This window comes from Haliotis rufescens, unplaced genomic scaffold (assembly GCF_023055435.1).
Source record: "Haliotis rufescens isolate VD_foot unplaced genomic scaffold, xgHalRufe1.0.p SCAF_8, whole genome shotgun sequence".
In the NCBI taxonomy this organism is placed as follows: domain Eukaryota; kingdom Metazoa; phylum Mollusca; class Gastropoda; order Lepetellida; family Haliotidae; genus Haliotis; species Haliotis rufescens.
In genome coordinates this window covers 36,067,362-36,089,837 of record NW_025964372.1, presented here as the reverse complement: position 1 = coordinate 36,089,837, position 22,476 = coordinate 36,067,362, and the positions used below count along the sequence as shown (strand labels likewise).

Genomic DNA, 22,476 nt, shown 5'->3' with positions numbered 1-22,476 from the left:
TATCACAGTTGGGAACACCAGAAATGGTCTTCACACACTGTGGGGAATAGAACCTGGGTCTTCGATGTGACGAGTGAGTGAGTGAGTGAGGTTTTATGCCGCTTTTAGCAATATTCCAGCAAAATATCATGGCGGGGGACACCAGAAATGGGCTTCACACATTGTACCCATGTCAGGAATCGAACCTTGGTTTTCGGCATGATGAGCGAACGCTTTAACCACTAGGCTACCCGACAGCCCCATTTTATGATGGGAGACTCCAGTGGTGGGAAACCCATTTGAGGCCCGTGATTGGCTAGTCCATGATGACCCAAGGTCAGATTATGAAGGACTACTTTCCCGATTGCAATTCATTTATACGTTTCTCGTACTTCTATCGACTTCACCTACGTTTGTTTCAAAATGTTATGTTTTTAGAGTGTTTAATAATGTTCTTTATATTATCTAGTATGTATCATCAGCATCCCCTTGATAACCCACAGATAGGGTCACATTAGGTTTGAGTGGTAGTAAAACAAATCAATTTGATGATAAACGCAGGTCTAAGGCGTTCAAGAAACAGATTACTGTACGCATATCATATACAACTTAATTGCTTATTAGATACGTTTTGAAACAACTCTTTGCAATGGGTGAGTGAGTGAGTGAGGGAGTATGGCTATATCACGGCGGGGAACACCAGAAATGGGCTTCACACATTGTACCCATGTTGGGAATCAAACCCCGTGTTTTCGGCGTGACGAGCTAACGCTTTAACCACCAGGCTACTCGACCGCCCCCTTTGTAATGGTATCTGACAGAGACTCTTTTAGTAATCTCCATTTCTCATATTGTACTAATGTTTATTTTGTTTGTTTGTTGTTTAATACAGCACTCAGCAATATTCCATCTATAATGACGGCGGTCTGTAATAATTGAGTCTGGACCAGACAAACCAGTGATTGACATCATGAACATCAATCCACACAATTAGGACACGATGATATGCATCAACCAAGTCAGTGAGTCTGACCACCTGATCCCATAAGTCGCCTCTCACGACAGAATAGTCGCCTTTTACGGCAAGCGTGGGTTGCTGAAGGCCTGGACCTATGACCAGTGCATGCTTTTACAACTAGGCTACATCACCATAACATGGATCAGTAGAGAATATCATAATATCATTAACATTTGCCCAAGATAATATCAAAGTCTTCCAGTCTATAAAGACAATGATCACTAATTAGATTTATAAAAAATTGTCAAAAAATCAGAAGAACAAATAATCCACTTGCTGTGGCCTGGCTAAATGTTAGTTGCAAGTATAAAGGGTTGTGTCGACACCTGTTGTCACTTACAGAAAATCTGACATAAAGGCTGTCTACACCACTATGTACATGAATACAAGATGCACCCATCCAACCTACTTCCTACAGCGCTTGCGATCACACCATCACAATAAAAACATACTCAAAGTTTCAAATGTAACTTGACCTTCCTGTTTAACTATTGTATAGATGGCATGATCCGCGGAGCACACACAGACACTACTCTTCAGGGATCTCATATCACACCAGGTAACATCAGACCATGACAACTGAACATGGAAAGTGAAAGGTTGCGAGTTTATGACAACGTATCACCAGTATATTTATAAACAATGCAAACACACAATCCTACCCAACTGTCCCAGGTCACGAATACCATGACCAAGGGGACTCGATGTACGAGCTAATCCACTCTTGACTCTGAGCACAATCCTCAGTTAGAATCATTGAACCGTGATATATACCTTTGGAGATGGATTTGTCGATCGGTATGGCTTCCCTCCAAGCCTCAACAGAGCACTCAATCAGCTTCAGAGCTTTCCAAACAACATGTCTGGAGCATGTGCCATTTTCGTCAACAGCGTTTTTCTCGGAGATGAACAACGAATGACAGCGGTGAGAGCTGTTCCAAAAAGCTTCATCACTGGAGTGTAACAGAGGGAAGCATAGATGCAGAACTTGAATAGCAAATCTAGGTGTCTATTCCCTGTCGCTGACCCCAGTAACAACCTGTTTTATCCAGATAATATGCATGTCAAGCAAGCGGCGAGACACATCCAGTGTTTCTACCGGCTGAAAACCATGTACTGACACAATGCCCACCATTGAGCTATATTGACAAACAACCATCCCATCAAACATGACACACCTCATCAAGAGCCGTGTTATAAAGAGGGACTACATGAATAGACCCTTGTTATAATGAAGTATTGGGCAGGTGTGCCAAACCTGTTATAGCATGACCATGATTAATGAGGTATAAAACTATACATTATTGATGAAGTTCTTTCAGCAAAAATGTCTTCCTGATTTACTGCATATACAAAACTAGTTCCTATTCAGAAAAAAACCAATTAATTTTGAGGTTTTGCATTTCTTCCAACATATATTTATACCTTGATCATCTATATCAATAAGACAAGGTTTGAGTGGCTATAGCATTCCTCAAACAACCAATCTGGTTACACCGGTATCAATATGGATCATTAACTAACATGTTCCTTGAATCAAATAAGTATCAAAACAAACTGACAAATAAATAACCCAATTAACAAATGATTGAATGAATAAAAAATAAATAACTACAAGTGGTTGCATTAATCAGTGGGTGAATGACTGCATGTATAAGTGATTGCGGCTAAATAAATAATTGGTTTCTGAATAAGTGATGGGGGCTATTAAATAATTGGTTTCAGCAATGAACAACCAAGCGGAATGAAGGAACAACTGACAAAACAAACGGATGAATGAACTAATGAGGGCAAGCTGCCTCCCTCTGGGCACCATTACATGCCACTAGTTACAAGCTATCACAGGTAACGTGCCTTCAGCAGGGATCATCTCCTTGTGTGCCTGACAACTGTCCCAGTCAGCTGCTCAGAGACAGGGCAATATTGGACCATGTGAGAAGCTCTCATTATTTGCTGTGCAAACATCAACAAACCTTGCTGAGCTTTAGGAAAGGATCACTTGGCCACAGAATCATGTTTAGTTTAATAACAGAAATCATAAAACACAATCTGGAGAATCCAACAAAATTTTGTAAATTGTTGAATAAAACAAAAGCACTTTCAAAAATAAAATGAAATAAAATATTAACAACAAAAAATATATAAAAATAAAATAAATAAATAAAAATAATATTAAATAAAAAAATTATTTTGAAAATATTTAAAAAATAAAAATAAAATAAAATAAAATAAAATAAAATAAAATAAAATAAAATAAAATAAAATAAAATAAAATAAAATAAAATAAAATAAAATAAAATAAAGTAAAATAAAATAAAATAAAATAAATATAAAATAATCATCATAAGGCTATTTGTATAGTGCAAAATTCCACATAACCAAGGGACATTCTCAATGGAAAAGGCAATAACTTTGAAGAAGAGTAATGAAATCTGAAAATACATTGTTTCCATTGTTGTTATTGCATTACACGCGGCCGGTTTGAAGTTCGAAGACATCTCACATGTTGTCTTACCAATCACAACAAGCTGAGATGAGTATTAAATCAAACAATGCGGCTTATGTTTGTTGTTGCTGTGATTTGATTTTATGTGAGTTTAATGCCAGATCTGTGTACGATATGTTTTTTCACAACCGGAACAAAAGGCAGAATGGTTTCGATCACATTCAGCCGGATACAATGAACGTAATTGTTTTACAAATACACACACGTGTACATCGACTTGGAATTAAATTTCATCAGTTTATTTGTAACTTTATTTGCTTTAACGCGCTTTAACGTGCTTTTAGGGGAAATTTCTTCATGCATTTTTGGGAGCCATGGTTTACCCCGCGGTGCATCCGGAGTAGCGGTACATCGAGGAGCGTTAAGTCGAGGGACCACTGTATCTTCCCCCACTGTCCAAACCCAAACAAGACTTAGATCAGAGACCAGGATAATCAACAGACATTTCCCAAATTCTTTGGTTATAAACTCAGATCTCAAGTTGAACAAAGTTGTCATTTTTCAGTTTATTTTGGCTTAATGTTTTGGGAAATCTGTAGATAACATAATATGTGTTATGTCTGCAAATATTCTGGACTAGACAATATACAGCACAACTCATGTCAGCTACAATGACATGTTGTTGTTGTTGGTTTGTTGTTTAACACCACACTCAGCAATATTCCAGATATATGACAGCAGTCTGTAAATAATCAAGTCTGGACTAGACAATCCAGCGATTGACATCATGAGCATCGATCCACGCAATTGGGATGACATGCATCAACCAAGCCAGTGAGCCTGACCACCTGACCCCGTTAGTCACCTCTTACGTCAAGCATAGTCACCTCTTACGTCAAGCATAGTCACCTCTTACGGCAAGCATAGTCACCTCTTACGGCAAGCATGGGTTGCTGAAGACCTATTCTACCCCGGAATCTTCACGGGTCGGGTTCTACAATGCCACGTAACAAAGTCACCAAGTTGGACCACCTCATTCAATGCCTCCTATGACAAGCAATAGAGAGGTGCTGTCTCACCCACACCAGGTTAGGAGTATATAACAGGTAATCATATATATTGCAGGAATTGTCTAAACCTGTCCAGTGGCCAATTTTCAGCCCAAAGCCTACAGCAAATGCCCTTAAAAATGCCCAAGTTGGAATTAAAACGTTCCCAATTCATGTTAATATAGTTATATCTAATGTGTCAACTAGTATTTAACATATCAGAACTAATAAAAGGACGAGGTTTTAACGTTTAGTTTAACATTATTAGATGTAATGTTCATATACAAATTTAATTTTAAAAACTCTGAATTTAAGAACATAGGAAATATAAAAATATTTTGAACAAAATAACAATCACCCCCCACCCCCATTTCGCTTACCAAGATAAATCATTGTGAATGGAATGTGGCGTGCACCTACCAGTACAGCAGGGAGTGTTACTGACCATATATTCCACAATGTGTTCTCTTTCCTGCACTAGTCACACACACTGTGACTCACAATTATAAACCAACTGTCAAAGTCATGACATCAAATGCACATGATAAGGCTGGGAACAAAAATACTTGTTTCTCGGGGAATTATTTTTTTTAAATTGAAAGTGGACAGAGTTAGATTTTCTTTTATTGAAATTCGATTATATATATATTTGTTGGATCACGGATCCGCTGACCCTATTTACATTACAATTGGTCAAAAAATAATAATCCAAATAAACAATTACATTTTTTTTCGGCTGACACGTCTCACACCCCAAATTACTTTCAGATTACATGTACTTAGTTTTAAAAAAAGAATACAGTCAAGTCCCGTTAATCCGACATCAATGGTTGCATATGATTATGTCGGATTAACGAGTATGTCAGATAAACGAAACTAAGTAGCATCAATGATCGTGATCGAAAATCAGACAACTACACGAAAGATAACGATTCAAACACGTAATAAAAAGACATAAAATAAATATTCATATCATGTTACATTGTTGGTGGAATATGTTTTCTAATCATGCAACCTCTAAAGTTTGACACAAAACAACTGTTACTGACTGTATGACTTACTCAAAATACTTTAAAAAGCATAGTCTGGAATGGAAGTCGCAAACTTTGAAACTGGTACCACAAAGCTTAAGAAAACAGCTTTCTAAGTGGCTAACGTTGACTTCCTGTTAGTCATTTTGAGGGGTAGGTTATAGTTCGTGAAAGGTTGTTCTGACGTGACCTGTAGTGGGATGTCCTCACCGATACCGAGAACTTGTATCTTATTTTAATGAGATTGAGGTAATCTAAGCATGTGACTAATCCTGTTTTCTTTATTTAAAGCATTAGTTGTTTATTGTTATGCAAGTTTATCTCTGCAGCCGTTGTAATATGCAGTTACCATGGTTACCAGCTGATTCATCTCGCTTTAAAACACGGCCTGTGTACTCACGGGCACTCGGGCAGATGACCACGGAGTACGCTGATCACTGTGTCGGATTAACAAGACTGATTAATGATTTCGGTAATTTGTTGTAAATTAGGTGTGTTCGAGTCGGAGTGCGAGTGCCCCCAAGAATATATTGAATACCCAAAGAAAACCAATGCCCAATGTGAATGATAACATACAAAAAGGTTCCGAATGTTTATGGGGGCCTTGGGGAACATCAAACATGTGGTTTACACACTGTACCTATGTTGGAAATCTAATCCAAGTCTTTTGGAGTACTAGCGAACACTTTAACCACTAGGCTAACCAACTGTCCACTGTGAAAAGCCATGAAAACATATGGAATAGCACTGTACACTCCTCAGGGAGAATGAACATTGTGTGCATACTGATCCAGTGACTGGGGTAATAATAGGGAATGAGTGAGTTGGGTTTAACGCCGCTTTTAACAGTATTCCAGTTATATCACGGCGTGTCAGCTTAATGTGGGAGGAAAGCCCGAAGTGATGCATGCCTCAGATGTTTACCACTTCGGTGAAACCCACGAGCACGGGTATGGTGCTGACAAACCTAGAAACATAATCGGGGCGAACCGGGATTAAAACTCACAATCATAGGTTTCTGGTGTGCCCAAGGGATGCAACTCTGCACAGCGAATTGCGGTGCCTTAGACGACTGGGCCACCCATGCCCCTGGAGTAACAATAGATCTATCATGGTCTAATTGCATTTAAGCAGTTATAAATTGAAAAGTGAGCGATATTAATTCAGAATATAGTTATAATCAGTAAAACTGAGGAAGACTGATAAAAGAGCTGATAGACTCAACAAATTCCTGGCTCATGGTTGAATGAGCAGCTGTGACTGACAGGTCATAATGACTTAATTCATTTTCAACCAAGTTCTGGAATGGCTTCTCGCTGAAGTTCATAATGCTATGTTTATCAGCCACATCACAAAGGAAAGATGTTGCAAGAATTCTCCTGTATCGATATTTGATTTCTGATTGGCTGATACCATGCAGCAAGTCTTCATGAACCTTCATGTTCCCCTTGGTCGAACATTAACTAACATCTACCCACATCCCCCTTGAGACCGTTCCATAACTCATAAACTCAAAACAAAGGATAGCAAAAAGCATAGGACAGAGTTGAATATACTTGAAAGTAATATGTGGCAAAGTAATGCTGGAATGAGGGTTTGGGGGAAGAGAGCAGGGGTTAAAAAGTCTTTCAGCTGCTCTGGTCCCCAGACATCTTACCAAAAATATGTACATGTCCGAAATGTAATTTGTCTGGTCCCACTCATTTCTTTCCTGTCATAATTTTGTTAAAATTTTATATTTACTTGGACCTAGCAAGACGTCAGATTATTCTTCATGCAAATAATAACTTTTCATTCAGACTCTTTCTCGGGGGGTGTCGGTAGGTCCTTGAATGTTTCACACATTATATTGATCTGTGGAGCAGCCTAAAATTTAAATTATTAAAATGACCATTCTTAATTTTGAAAACAACAAATCCTAATCCTATTCTGAACTCAAGGTGATATGTCTAACAAAAACTGGTGATGTCATACTTTTGCTTCAACACGTTCAAGTCTTGGTAATATCCTTCATTATATCACCTCCTATGAAATGATTGGTTCACCTGATCTGGATGAAATTCTATGTGTCCCGCCTGTAAGCAAAATCAATTTCAAAGAGGGAGAAAAATCCTTTATACCCCACTATGAAGAAAACAGGCTGCACATGGATTTCTGAGTGTGAGAATAAAGCCCCTATACCCAGCTTCAATAAAGCTGCAGGTCTTTCTTACAAGTCAATGAAATCCACATGACACAGCAAAAGTTAACCTCAGCTCAATCAAATAGCTGTTTTCTATCAATTTTCAATTTGTTTTAATTATTTTACATTAGCAGATTAAAACATGTTGGCAAGATAAATTTGTTGTAGCATGGTATCATGGTTTTTATGTGGTTTCTAATCTTTTGTATTTTGACCTCCGGATCATGGTATAAACCTAATGCAGGACACATAAAACCGTATATACCCTGAGTGATATTATAGCATGTGGGAAATAGAACACAGGCCTTTGATGTGACGACAAGAGAACACTTTGCCCACTAGGCTAGTCCACAGCCCTTAACCACAGATCAACCAAAGACAAGCTAGTATAATGTGTAAAGTACACAACAACAAATATAACCAGATATTTGATATAGCAAAAATCATCTAAGACTATGATTAGGTATTGCATGACGGACTGACAGTGGATTAATATCAGAGATGTCAAGTAAGGGCAATTGATTGATGGAGACAGTATCACATATTTACCTAATGTATATCATCAAAAGGTCAGCAACATGCCATACATCATTCTAATATAACACTGGTCACACTTTCAACACAACAGTGAGGATAATACTGACAACAACATCTCCACTATGCCAAGGAAGAGCACATATAGATTCCGAACACTCTCCAGGAAGGTAGGTGATATGCCATATATCTCCCGGCCAGACGTGCTAGGTAACACAGGGCATCAACTGTCATACACAACAAGGAAGAAGGTGGGGTTTGCACAACACATTCACAAAATGTCTACAACTTCTGGAGTCCGATATATTCTTATATTTTAGAATCATCATTAATTCCCGCAGGGGTATCAAATCTACAATTGATTTTGTTGATGATTGTATCACTTTGAATTTATAAAAAAAAAAGAAGTATATTTTCTCATTTTAGCAAGGAAATCAACCAACCATGTTTCAAATTTAGCATGTTTAGAGGTCACTCAGATTTGAAAACTGTACATTTTTCAACCTTGAAAAATATTGCTGTGTTTGGTTTTGAATTAAATTTACAGGTATTAAATCCATGTTTGAAACCTCTAAATTGCACAGTTAATTATCCCCTAATTGAGGGTATATGCAATTGAGGGTACATGCATAATACTTATGTATAATTCACTGGAATGAGTGAGTGAGTGAGTGATTAGGAAACAAGCATACTTGTTTTCATAATAGAGCTAGGTTGCCCATAGATTAAACCATGCTAAATTGAATTTGGAGCTGAACAACACTCTACTTTGTTTATCTCCATTCTACCAAATTGAGTGAAGCAACATCGGTTGAGATCAGAGTTATGAATGGGTTTTTTATCGGAATTAAAGTTCAAGTACTGTGAAAAATGTTATTGCGATTTTGTTGCAAACATAATTTTCCAAGAAACATAACGTCAATTCCCAAGAATAATATATCATGACATTCGTAAAAAGTATTTAAATGTTCAAGTGAAAGTGCTGAAATGCCACCCCCTTTCAGGGACCGCCTGTAATTGGTAAAACATGAAAGTCACTTGTTAGTCAAAATGGAAATAATTTACGAATTAATTTTGTGTCCAGTTTCCTGTACTACAATTGTACATTTCATAAGGCCTTTTCTTGCACAAAACCGTATCAAATATTTACGTCATCTAAATTTGTCTAAACTGACAAGTTAAAATGAAGAGGCAAAAATAACACTGAATTCTTCCATGTCAAATGGAAAAGATCAAAACAAGGTTGGACAAGGTATCAACAAGGACAAGAATCCATAAATCTATCATTTGACAAGACCAAACAGAACTGTTTAAAAAGGGTTGATAGGATTAATATATTTCAGTTGTTAGGATAATACATTATGAAGTAGGTCTTATAGATCATGTTCATCTTGACTTGGGGGCACGTCTCAGGAGTCGCAATTCGCTGTGCAGAGTTGCATCCCTTGGGCATGCAAGAAACCAATGATCGTGGGTTCGAATCCCTGTTCGCCCGATTATGTTTCTAGGTTTGTCAGCACCATATCTGTACTCGTGGGTGTCACCAAAGTTGTAACTGTCTAAGACCTGCATCACTTTGGGTTTTCCCCCAACATGAAGCTGACATGCCATGATTAGATTAACATCTAGTCTCTGAAATGAACATATCGTACAGAAAAAACAGTTGTTCAGTTATCTTAACAAAAATATAATAAAAGAGAGCCAGCCCAGTGACTCTCTACATTTTCCTTATACTGCAGTAATCTAGACTTGCCAAACATTATAGACTTGCATGGGCTGTATTTGATATAGATTTGTATCAGGGTCTGTAAGACAGACTAATGCCATGATATAACTGGAATACTGTTCAAAGCGGTGTTAAACACAACTCAGTCACTCACTCCACTTGAAGTCAATGACGCAAGATGTAGCTTGAAATTATTGTCAGTCGGCATCCATGGGCCAGCCACTGACGCTTTGTTCCTTACTCTTATTTGTTTAGGCAATTAGGTTAGTGTTACTTCCCTTATCTTATCACTCTAAAACAGTAATAACACCAGGTTAAATAATAAGGTAAATTAATAAATCGATTAAATAGCCATAATAAGAAAAATGCTTCTGTCCTGCTATTGTAGAAAAATAAATGTTTTCATGCTCATAATATGTAATAATTGTATATAATTTTGGGGTTGTTTTAAAGGGGCACTAGACTCTGGCTTCTATTCGTCTATCTGACACTGTTTGCTTGGCTCATTAGCTGATTTGCTGGCAACCCAACTGAGTGTGATGAGCCTGGGCTAGAATGTAACATTGGTAGCTCATCGGATGCAATTATTTGGAAATATTAAAAATAGACATCTTATTCATTTAAGAACGTAAATAAGAACCAATTTTGCCATTGCATGTGGTTATTGTATACTATCGACTATCAGATGTAAACAGAACAAGAATATAAAGTCATCAATATCCCCATTCAAATATGTGCATAAATCAAACAATGTTTATGTCATATACCTCATTATACCTAAAAGGGTTTGGTAGTACAACTGACATATTGACAGATGACGAAACCACAAAATTAAACACTCATCTGAACCTTAGTTCAACTTGTTAAATAAAAAAATCTAAAACACAACCTCAATAGCAAAACCCACCAGTCCAGCACTTGCCAGATACAATGAAATGAAAAACATTTTATGAGCTACGCTCATGAAATTATCCACACCCTTGTTTCCAACTTGTTGACATGGAAATGCAATAAATAACCATAATTAAAAACTGCCTGGTGTGCATACAAAGTTGCATGGAGAAATATTGAAAGGTTTATGAGTTATGTCCCGGAAACAAAACACGACAAACCACATTTCTACTAGGGCTGGGACGGGTAACTCGGGTACCTGGGTCGGGTGGGTACTGAGTAGGACCCGGGTACCCACAGGACTACCCTGACCTGTGGTTCACAGGTTAGTCACGTGATATATTGTTAAAAGGGAAAAATGATCTAAAACTCTATGGTTACACTACAAGTCACGAATGCTCGCATTTCTTTCTGACTATGCACCCATTCTTTCTGATTTTTCATATGGTTGAATAAAAATATAACTTAATTCAACTTCAGCGTATGAATGACAAAATTGTTTGATACATGTATCTAAATACGTTTTGCCTGGTCTATCCTAAAAATGTTCCCAATCAGACATTTTGAAACATCTCCTGAGACCTACAGTGGGTACCCAGGTAGGGACGGGTAATAGTGGGGTGCGTACCCGGGTAGTAAATTTGGACTCGTCCCAGCCCTAGTTTCTACATCCCCTGCAAAACTTCATTTGGACGGGGCATAGTAAAAACAAACCATCAAAGTAAATGTGTATGAACAATTATGTACTTTAGTATACAGCAAATATGTGTACATATTATTTTTACAACAATGAAGTTCAGTTCATACATTCAAAAAAGCAACGATCCTTATTTTTTAGACAACATAATTGCAAATAACACAACAATTACGACTCCTTTGTTGTCATCCACATTTCAGGTATAACATTACACCTGTGTATTTGTTGTCATTCACTTAATGCTCAGTTAATGAATTTATTACTCAGATTACCTGACAAAGGTTCCCATGTGGCATTTATATGTCTAGGGTGTTTAAAGTGAGATCTTAATACCTCTCTGTATTGAGATCTGAGGACATCTCCATAGAAGGTTGTGTGATGGAATATCAAAATTTGTGCAATGCAGAACTGCAACAATCAGCACTTCCACAAGGAGAAAATCTGTCACATGAGAAAATTCTAAGTGCTTGCATGGCCAACACTGACCAAGCCTAGTGGTAGCCTAGTGGTTAAAGCGTTCGCTCGTCAAGCCGAAGACCCGGGTTCAATTTCTGACATGGGTACAATGTGTAAAGCCCATTTCTGGTGTCCCCCGCCGTGATTTTGCTGGAATGTTGCTAAAGGCGGTGTAAAACAATACTCACTCACTCAATAACCAAAAAATTATATAATTTAAAAAAAAGAAGCATTTATTTCAGACAACCCCCAAATGTTTACAACACGTCTACACCTTTATCATTTATATCAAAGTCTTATCACTATAACAATTAGTGTTCCCACAAGTACATAGCGAATCATTTTTGCAAAACAATCTTATCTACAAGCACGCACGATTTGTTGACATTGACAACTCTCATTTACCTTTCCTGTCATTCGTGGGTAGAAAAACATTGTTTAGGATGATGGCTATTTCTTTCCACTGACGTCTGGCGATTTCTTGATTCACTTAAGACAGACTGACTTGTTGACACGTGAGTGCAGTCACTTGAAACAGTACAAATGTAGACCTCGCACCTGGTAACCATTAACGGAAGTAGTATAGTGGCAGAATGGACATCCGGTTCTCCGGGTTGAATATAGTCACTCTTCAGACCGCGATGACCGGAAGATTATGAAAAATATCTTTCCTATCTAATGTTGGTAAATAACATGTAGCGGACCAATTATCTGTCTACAAGACTTTATCTGTGACATACATATTTTTCATTCATAGATAATTATATTCCATCGTTCTTTATTTCTCTTTAATTTCAGGCAGGAAGAGGAAGAAGACGCAAGATGGCGGACGATTGGAGACTGTGCGTTGAGTGGCTCGTCAGGTGCCAGATTTTACCAGAAGACCACAAAGCCACACGATCTGATGCAAATGCCTTTGATTTAGCACAAGCTCTCCGAGATGGATCTCTAATTTGCCATTTGCTAAATCAACTATATCCTTCAAGCGTCGATCTGAAAGAATTCAGCCCGCGTCCTCAAATGTCGCAGGTTTGTTTGTGTTATGGGTCTACCTAATTTATATCCTGGTTGTTACTATTTTTTGCCAGGTGACTCTCGACTGCTTAAGTTGATACGTAACTGTCTCATACTGTCTTCTGTTTCAAATATATCAAATGGTATATTCGAGCTACTTTCATAAGTAGTCCATAAACTAAATGCACTCCTGTCAGTTGTAACATTCACCTCTTCCTTCTTTCCCGTGGAGAGCAACTGACAGGCCTCCCTCCCATCTCTTGGATACCAGAGTTGTCCTCATCATGGGCAATTAACAGTTGCAACATTTGTATCATATATTCTTTAAGGTTATGACCATAATCATATTTATGCTTCTTTTGAGGTGTCAAGTTTCAGTTTTAAGTGTCTTTTGCTGCATGTAGAAAGTATGTATTTTGTATTATTTTTTGTCGTCCAACAGTCAAATCTTTTTGTGTGTGCATGTATTGTATGAAAAAGTTAGAGTACCTTGCAAATAGAATGAGGTCAATGATAGCATACTTTCATCTTCTGATGATGTCCTTACCAATACCATTTCATTAACTTTGTCTAATGTTGCAAATCTGTTGAGAGTCAAGTTCAGCAGCGTTAGAATTGGCACTAGTCCCATAGTCCTTGCCAAACTCCCCAATAGTTAAGGTATCATAAGGACTGGTACAAATTTGCCCGTTTTAAGGTTTTCTTATACGTTATCATTATAAGGACTAGTGGACTAAAACTGTTAGTTTCTAACACTGTTCAGTATATAATCATTGATAATGATTATATGGGTGCAGGCTAAAACGGCAACGATTTCTCTGGCGAAAACGGCACCGCATTTGACAAAAACGGCACCTCTATTTTTAATAAGAACGATTTTTGTAGTAATATACATGGTTTATTTACATGGTACCAGTTATCATAGCATGTTGTTGTTTTCTGACATTCTTCTCTCATGCAACACATCAAAAGGCCATTGTGAATAACTGTGATCTGACAGCACCATGTTAGGCCTCTTAAATACAGTTTCAGTTTAAATTGAGTAAAGGTACTTAAAACTTCAAAGCGTATAGTGTTTTCACATCAGTCGGCGAGTAAATTGGAGTAGGGGTCTAATTTCTTACTTGTTTTATTTCACAATTATTTGTGTTTGTAAGAGACGACGTGAGTTTAATTTCTATTATTTTTCTTCAAAGCATGTCATGTTTTCACAATAAGTTGTGTTGCATATAAGCTAAGTTGGATTATAGTTGGAGTAGAGGCTAATTTCTAATGTAAACTTGTTTTAGCATCTCACAATTATTGGTGTTTGCAAGTTACCATATAAGTTTAATAGCACTTATTTGACCAAGGTAAAAAGAAAATAAGGTGCTGTTTTCGCCAGGCAATAGTCATGATACAGTGATCGCTCGCTATTGCGCTCTTCGATAAAGCGCTACTTCGGTTATTACGCGCGGTAACGCATGGCTCCCAAAATTTATGTACACTTTTAATACTGAGAGTTTTACACAGACATGATTGTATTGTTGTTCGTTGTTTATTTGCACATAACGCTTCTCATTGCATAATCAACGGTTTATCGCTGAATGGAGTTCTAATAATCTGTTTGAAAACATCCGCGGCAGGTCCCGGAAATACGATTGTTCTACTCGTTAACTTTTCACACTATACATCCTTTAATCTTAGAAGCGCATGCATGCAATAAAAGAGAACCACAAGTGAAGTTTATATTCTTAATTAGTGGGCAATCCAATTTAAGGCTAAACTGTCACACACATGTAGTTGCTGTCACAACACGGCGGTCATTCATTTCGTAATCGCGCTTTCGTAACATCGCCTCTTTTTTCCCCGTAGTTATAACAAGCGATTTCATTGGATTAAAATTTGTTTCTAATGACGCTTTCTTGCCGAAATCTGCTACAAGTTTCGTGATTGGTCAATTTTGAGCACGTGACCTCAGGCAGCCAATCAAGCTGTGATACAAAGCTCGTGTTTGATAAATTTCAGAATTTCCCTTAGTTCTCCTCCCCAATCCCATCGGCATCTATTCCAAATCTCAAAATTCCCAAATTCTATATAAGCAACCCCTAAAACCCCCCTCTTGGGTTGCACAGACCACCTTCGCCCCTTTCGGAAACACATTAAATGGCCTGGCCGGGCCCGTGTGCGAAATACGCATCAGTCGGAAAGCGCACGTTAAATCTCCAAAGTAAGTAAGTAAGTAAGTAATTTCAGAAGTTAGCGAAAGATTTTTTGTTAAATCGTGTTATTCTGAACGTTTTAAGCAGGAAATCACGACATATATTAAAAATATGGAACTTTGCGAATGTATCGTGCTAGGTTACGAGCTGTGACAAAGATTTTTCATGCATATATTTTTGCATTAAACGTTGTGTCCGAGCCGAGAATTCAAGGCGACGAAAGCCGAGATGTCATTTGACTTAAATTACACGTGATCGCACGAAACGATGGAAATAATAACTTAGATGTAAGTTTGATTACTTTTAGATATATTTTTGTTGATTTTATTTATCACTTTGTATAATATATTTAAAGATTTGCTTAAAATAGTCTTTATTTTGCTCTTTGACATGTTTGATGCGGACCCGTTGTCGAAATGTGTGTCCGAGAATTTTATTTTCAATAACATCGCGGGAAATAGTGAATAATTTTTTAATTTATTGATAAAAAATGATAAATTAGAATGGAATACGTATTTCAGACATTGTGAAATATGACAGATTTAATAAATGAATGATATTACAGGTAGATCTAGGTCCATAAAAATATATACTATTTTGACGTGACGTGAGATAAACACATATTGATGATTTGAGATTTGCCGAGCGCGCTCCCCCGCCTCGGCCTCGGTTAAACGGCTCATCGTCTATAACGCCCACCAATTATTTGGACCCCATTGGTAGCGCAATAGCGAGCGATCACTGTAGTAGCCGTTTGCGCTTGAGTCGAGGTGCCGTTTTCGCCCGGTGACGTTTTGCTGAGGTGCCGTTTTCGCTATAACCCGATTATATTCAGTTAATTTCAAATGATCAATTTGATATTAGCATGGTTAGTTTTGACTATTGCTGTGATGATTTTCCAGAAATTTCTGGCTTTTGTCATTTTTTTTGTTAACATGGTTAAATTTCAAATTAAATCTATGGATGGTTGCATATTATCAATATAGTGTATTTACATGTGATTATGTATTGATTTAAAGAATTGGGAGTGTTGCACTTTACCACGTATGCGATTTCAATTAGATCTGCACCATAAAAGAAACACACACACCAACCTTATAGTTTTATGGCAGTAAAAGAAATCTATGGACTTAAGATAGTTAAGAAATGAGTAAAAAAAATGAATGTACGGGATATTCATGGTTAATGCCATATTGGTAATCCATATATAAATGTAGATTTTATATGATAGGTTCTTAGTTTAGCATAAGCATAAGTCTATTATAAATAACCATAACAAATTCAAATAGTTCATAGTATGCCATTAGCCAGGGACTTATAAAGAAGGTGTTAGAGGATACAGTAAATGTCTGTAAAAGTTTCCAAAGTGGCATCAACAATTTCCCCATTGATGCAGGTTATTATCATTCATGATTTTGTTGTTTCAGATGTAACTTGTATTTAACTGATAACTGGATTTCATACCTACTTACCAGTAGCCTTACACCATTGCATTATATGGAATTCAAGAATACATCAGAATCTGAGAAAATTAATAATAATAAGAAGAAATTAATAAATGATTTGCAATTTGTGGAGAAAATCCAATTTGTCTACCAATCCTAGAAAATCCCTGACAGGTGAATTCAGTTTTGCATTGCATATCTATAATTCACATGATTCATGATCAAAATTAACTGTGTGCCAAACGTTTTGTATTCTACGACCCTTATCTTTACAAACTTGAAATTTTTGTGCAACCTGTTGATTATTATAAGCTAACTTATAGGACTGAAATTGAAATATGTTTAGCTTAGCTACCGTGTTTATGATTAATCTCACCCCTATGGGGATTTCGGATTAGAATTAGTCCTCATCAACCTATGCTGGTCATAAGAGTTGACTTAATGGATGGAGTAGATGGGCTTGGTGACTTGGCTGATGGTGTGTCCATCAGTGTAGATCATTGCTCATGATATCAGTCACTGGATTGTGTGGCCCAGACATGATAATTTACAGGCAACCACAATCACTATAACTGGAGTTTTGTTGAGTGTGATGTTAAAAAAACAAACAATAATGTGAATAATGTCAATTGCCAGTGTTGCAGATCAAGTGTAAAGAGTAAGTGGAATTAACTTCTTTAAGGTCCAATGTTTATGACTCAGCTGATCATGGGGACAGTAATGTGATTGCTAGGAAGTAAGGTTGAACAAGTGCCAGTGTGGCTGTTGTTACAATGGTTACAAGTTAACATGGAGATTGAAATAGGAATCCAGTATCCAATAACCTCTGAATAATTACATCGGGAAAAACAGAGTGAAACTTAAATGTGAAGGAAAACTCAACACAATGGCACTGTACTGAGAAAAAAGCATCAATTTCATCATATCCAGGTAACAATGCAAATGGGATACTTTGGTGATAATGAATTACTGACTAGTTGACGAAAGTCTTGTTGTTATCGGGTATTATCCACTCACACGTTTGTCATAAAAAGGGACTAACGAGATCGGGTGGTCAGGCTCGCTGACTTGGTTGATACATGCCATCAATCCCAATTGCGTGAGTCAATGCTCATGATGTCAATCACTGGATTGTCTGGTCCAGACTCGATCATTTTACAGACCGCCGTCATATAGCTGGAATATTGCTGATTGCGGCGTTAAACAACAAACAAACAAACAAACAAAACACTCACACATGTTGTATATCTCAGACAGACATAGTTATGTACACACCCATTATCAATCATCTACAATAACCTTTATGAGAATTTTTACCCAGACATAAATTTCATTGGTCAACTGTAATTGGATGAGAGGATGTACTCTTTAGCTGTTTAGAACTTTAAAAAAAAAATAGAAACTGTTATACTGCATGTCCAAATTGTGGTTGTAAACAGTTATTTTCATTGCACAAGCACTTTCGAACAACGTGTAGAATCTGCCATTTTGGTGGCATTGTCACATAAGCAGAGCATAAACAAATCACACAAGACCTAGGTACTCATGATAATATACATGATACATGAGGAACGTTTCATAGATGCTTATTACCACAGATATTAAGTACAAGTACATGTATATAGATTCTCACACTGCAGGGCACTATGGATGTAGTACATTGTTAAACATTTATATCCTTGCATTACCAGTTTCCATGGTATTAAGAGATATGTTGCTGAAACTAATCAATATTCAGAACTGTTTCTGAATTGTCATCTCTCTTCACATGCACATTGTTCTAACATTTAGAGAGGGATCCTTGAGGTTTCTCCCGATAGAATTTGAAGAGCCTATTGAGGACAGACAAAAAGTATTACCTTTAATTTAATATGCGGGTTATGACAAGTACCATTGACAATGATTGACTTTCATGTTTATTTACAAACACTGCCTGTATGTATTTTTTTACTAATTTATAACAACCAGAAAATGGAACTTCTAGTTGAAAATTACTACTGCCTGTGAGAACATTTCCCTTGTACAGATGTTGTAGGTTACATCAAATCATTTGCCAAGTAGAATCTAAGCACATCATTTCCTTATGGCCAAATGATGGCCCACCACTAAGCCATTTTCGTTTTCTTTCAAATTTGGTATAATGTCCACATCAGAAATCCATTCATCATGTTCATGTATATCTAGGTAAATTGTCTTTGATTGCAGACCCATTTTTTTCATAAATAGTTTTTAATCATTATTGATTTAGCATATGTTTTGGTGATTGTCGCTGTTGTGCATCTTTAGATGTATCAGTTGATCATTTTAGAAAGTGTAGAATTCTGTGAGACACTAGTCTTTCTCTTCTTTCATGATATGAACTTGTTTCTTTTCATTGTAATTAGCACTCTGGGCATGTAACAAATGTAAGGAAATGACAAAGGGGAGCGATTATAAAACCATACACAAGTAGAATTTGTTGTCAGAGAGATATCTGTCATGGTAGGGAACAAATTTAGTTCAAACATTGATGAAACTAAAACCTCTTTTTATGATAGATACAAGGAAATTATCTACCCCTTGGTCCTGTACACCATGTTCATGTTCTACACTGCTGCGTACACGAGAAAATAGGAGTGTCAGTAAATGTTGGCGCTTAGTACAGGTTTCAAAATACCAGATAATATTGTGGAATCTCCTTCCACTGTGATGTGATCTCTGCTGGCAGTATTACTGTATGGAGACCCTCTCAGTTCATGTTTCACAGTTTGACATTGTTTTCCATCAGCATGATCAGGGAAGTCAAGGTTCACCGAAAGTTTCCACACATATGTATGCCTACCAATATATGGCTACTGATGTATGCCTACCCATGTATCAATTTATGTTTCGTTTCTGTTTCAATTTTCAAATATTAATATTTACCAAGATTTGTAATGTCTCTAACATGTCCAATGAAGAACTTTGGCGAACATCACCTTACTGACGATAAAAACCAAAAAATCTGATAGAATGATCCTGAAGTAAACAGTTTCAGAGGTCAAATACCAACTGGTTGATAGGAACAACGTCTTGTCAGCCAGGCCACAAGGAACATGGAGATTTTGATGCAAAACGGTGCCGATTTAGCATCACTAGACATATGACAGTGTGACTAAAGTGATTTAAGTGCATTATGGTCCATCAACATTTAGCCAACATGGGGAATTCCCTTTTGCTGCTGTACGAACACAGTGAAAAACAGTGTACCAAGTATATGTAGTGTTATCTGCAAACATCCTTTCCTTGTCAGGTTGGAACAAATTCCTGATTTGTCTGAAGTGTCTGTATTTCACTTCCTGTTCCTAAGCATCCAATGAGTGTAAGGCAATGTACACATTGTTTACCAGGGTTAGAAATTATCAGTTTTTGTCCACTAGTCCTTATAATGATAACATATAGCAAAACCCTTAACATGGACAAATTTCTACTAGTCCTTATGATACCTTAACTATTGGGCAGTTTGGTAAGGACTACAGGACTAGTGCCAATTTCTAACGCTGTTTACAAGTGCATGTCATTCATCCATATAAAACATATTGTGCATATTTACAGATAGTTAACATGTTAAACAAGTATATGCTGAAATGTCATTTTCTTCTTTTTTTCAGTTTTTGTGCATGAAGAATATTCGCACATTTCTGCAGACATGCAAAAAACCTTTTGGATTACATGATATGCAGCTGTTCCAGCCGCAGGACCTGTTTGATGTGAAGGACTTCCGAAAGGTAAAACTCTATATAGTAGAATTATGTGCTTTCCATTGTCAAAACATATTGAAACATGATGGTTTTGTTGGTTTCAAAATGCAGGCAAGTTTTTTCGAGAGAACAACCAATCTGGGGTTTAACGTAAGAAAATATTAGCTGTCAAAACGCCGGACCTTTTTCCTCCTTCTAATAGTGATGGTCGTTTTGTTGTAAATTTGTCCCACCCTGTGGATATTCCGGCTAAGAATTGGTCCCAAGCAACTTGTGCTGGTCGTAAGGGTGACCAGATGGATCGGGTGGTCAGACTCAGTGACTTGGTTGATAGTGTTATTGTACCCTGACGACATGAATCGTTACTCACATTATCGATCACTGCATTGTCTGACTCGATTATTTGCAGTCAGTGCAGCATTGAACAACAAACAAAAAAGACAAAAACTTAATCCTTTTCCATGTTTGTTTGTTTGTTGTTTAACGCCGCACTCAGCAATATTCAAGCTATATTACGGCGGTCTGTAAATAATTGAGTCTGGACCGGGCAACCCAGTGGTTGACATCATGAGCATCAATTCACACAATTGGGATAAAATGACATGCATCAACGAAGTCAGCGAGCCTGACCACCTGATCCCGTTAGTCGCCTCTTATGACAAGCATAGTCATCTTTTATGGCAAGCATGGGTTGCTGAAGACCTATTCTACCCCGGATCTTCACAGGTCCCTTTCCAATGAGCCAATAAGGACCACATGTTGAAGCCATCCAAATGCTCATGATGAGTTGGAAAACTGTAATGGAAAGATGTCACAAGGCAGTTATTTTTGCAAAACTGATTTAAGTTTTGATGAATTGTTTACTTTTCCAAAGAAGACTGAATGGAAAAAAACCACTTGTTTGCAATGATGGACAAATCAGGTATTCGGAATCACAATGACTGCTTGTAATACTACATGTCAAAGTGAAACCAATTCAATATTTCTCACAGTATTGTACATGTCCTATTCACAACAAATAACATAGAGCCATATCCCAGATAATTACTATTTCACTTTGACATGTATGTGTTATCATGTTGATAGACATGACTATGACGACAGGGAAACTTTTGAAGATATGAGGAAGCTATCCTCGGACATGTCAGCAAATCAAAAAACTTTTTCCTGGAAGAGGTTTGTGGGCACGTGTGATCCAGTTGTCTACCATACAGAATTATGTCACAATTGTGTCCTGATTTGCTGGTTCAAATCCCTTGGTCATGTTGGTCTGTCAGCACCTTGCATTTAGAAGCTGAATCAATTTGGGCTTTTCTCTCACATTTAGCTGTGATTACTGAAAAATACCTATTCAAAGAGGTATTAACATGGTTAAGCCTTACTCACTCAAAACATTATTATTGTTCCTGACATTTGTCGTGAAATCCTCAAATAGGGACACAAAAATCATACATATATCAGAATATTTAGTGAATATATTGAAAATTCTGCTTAACAATGCTTAAAGCAGCATATGCTTTGACTTTTATCTTAATATGATACAAGTAATGCATTACATCATAATGATGAGGGGTTGCGTCCCTTGGGCAAGCCAGAAACCTATGATTGTGGGTACAAATCTTGGTTCCCTTGATTATGTTTCTAGGTTTGTCAGCACCATACTCGTGCTCGTGGGTTTCACCGAAGTGGTAAACGTCTGAGACCTGCATCACTGCATATGACCAAATAGCTTGGATATAGACTTGGTACACATCTGTTAATTGTTTTTGTTGATACTAAAGTGTTTGGTCATATGATCTGCCAGCCAACTGTGATGTAAATGTATTGTCACACAGGGTGTAAAGTTTTTATTTCGGGGATTATCTAGACCTGCTCAGAGGTCGATATTCAGTGCCAAGTCTGCAGCAAAAGTTCCCACATTGGAATGAAAATGTCTCACTTCCTGTTAATATGTTCCTAACCAATGTTATGGCTTTGTAGTGGTGACTTCTACTTCACTGGTTACAGGACCAATAAAGAGGCTCTATGCTTAGGTTCATGTAGTGAATTCCATGCAATGTTAAAAATAACTCTGAAATTCCGATTTTG

The 22,476-nt window shown here is 37.2% G+C and overlaps 2 protein-coding genes across 12 annotated transcripts in view; one reads left to right on the top strand and one right to left on the bottom strand.

The window, feature by feature from the left end:
• LOC124141806 (rab9 effector protein with kelch motifs-like) overlaps nt 1–12,586 on the bottom strand; it is a 63,469-nt gene extending 50,883 nt beyond the window's left edge. The window contains exon 1 of one of the 3 annotated variants that reach the window (XM_046509940.2): nt 12,415–12,586. The gene's annotated coding sequence lies outside the window, so the exon portion shown is untranslated. Of the gene's footprint in view, nt 1–1,771; nt 2,162–4,912; nt 4,954–12,414 lie in introns of those variants that run through there. The other 2 variants (XM_046509945.2, XM_046509939.2) reach the window with 2 other exon arrangements.
• Nucleotides 1–22,476, top strand: part of LOC124141805 (guanine nucleotide exchange factor VAV2-like) — a 103,817-nt gene that overhangs the window by 19,861 nt on the left and 61,480 nt on the right. For all 9 annotated transcript variants that reach the window (XM_046509937.2, XM_046509936.2, XM_046509934.2 and 6 more), the window contains exons 3-4: nt 12,808–13,038; nt 20,299–20,415. In XM_046509937.2, coding sequence (XP_046365893.1) covers nt 12,832–13,038; nt 20,299–20,415 — 324 coding nt within the window. In that variant the 5' untranslated portion in view covers nt 12,808–12,831. The remainder of the gene's footprint in view (nt 1–12,807; nt 13,039–20,298; nt 20,416–22,476) is intronic.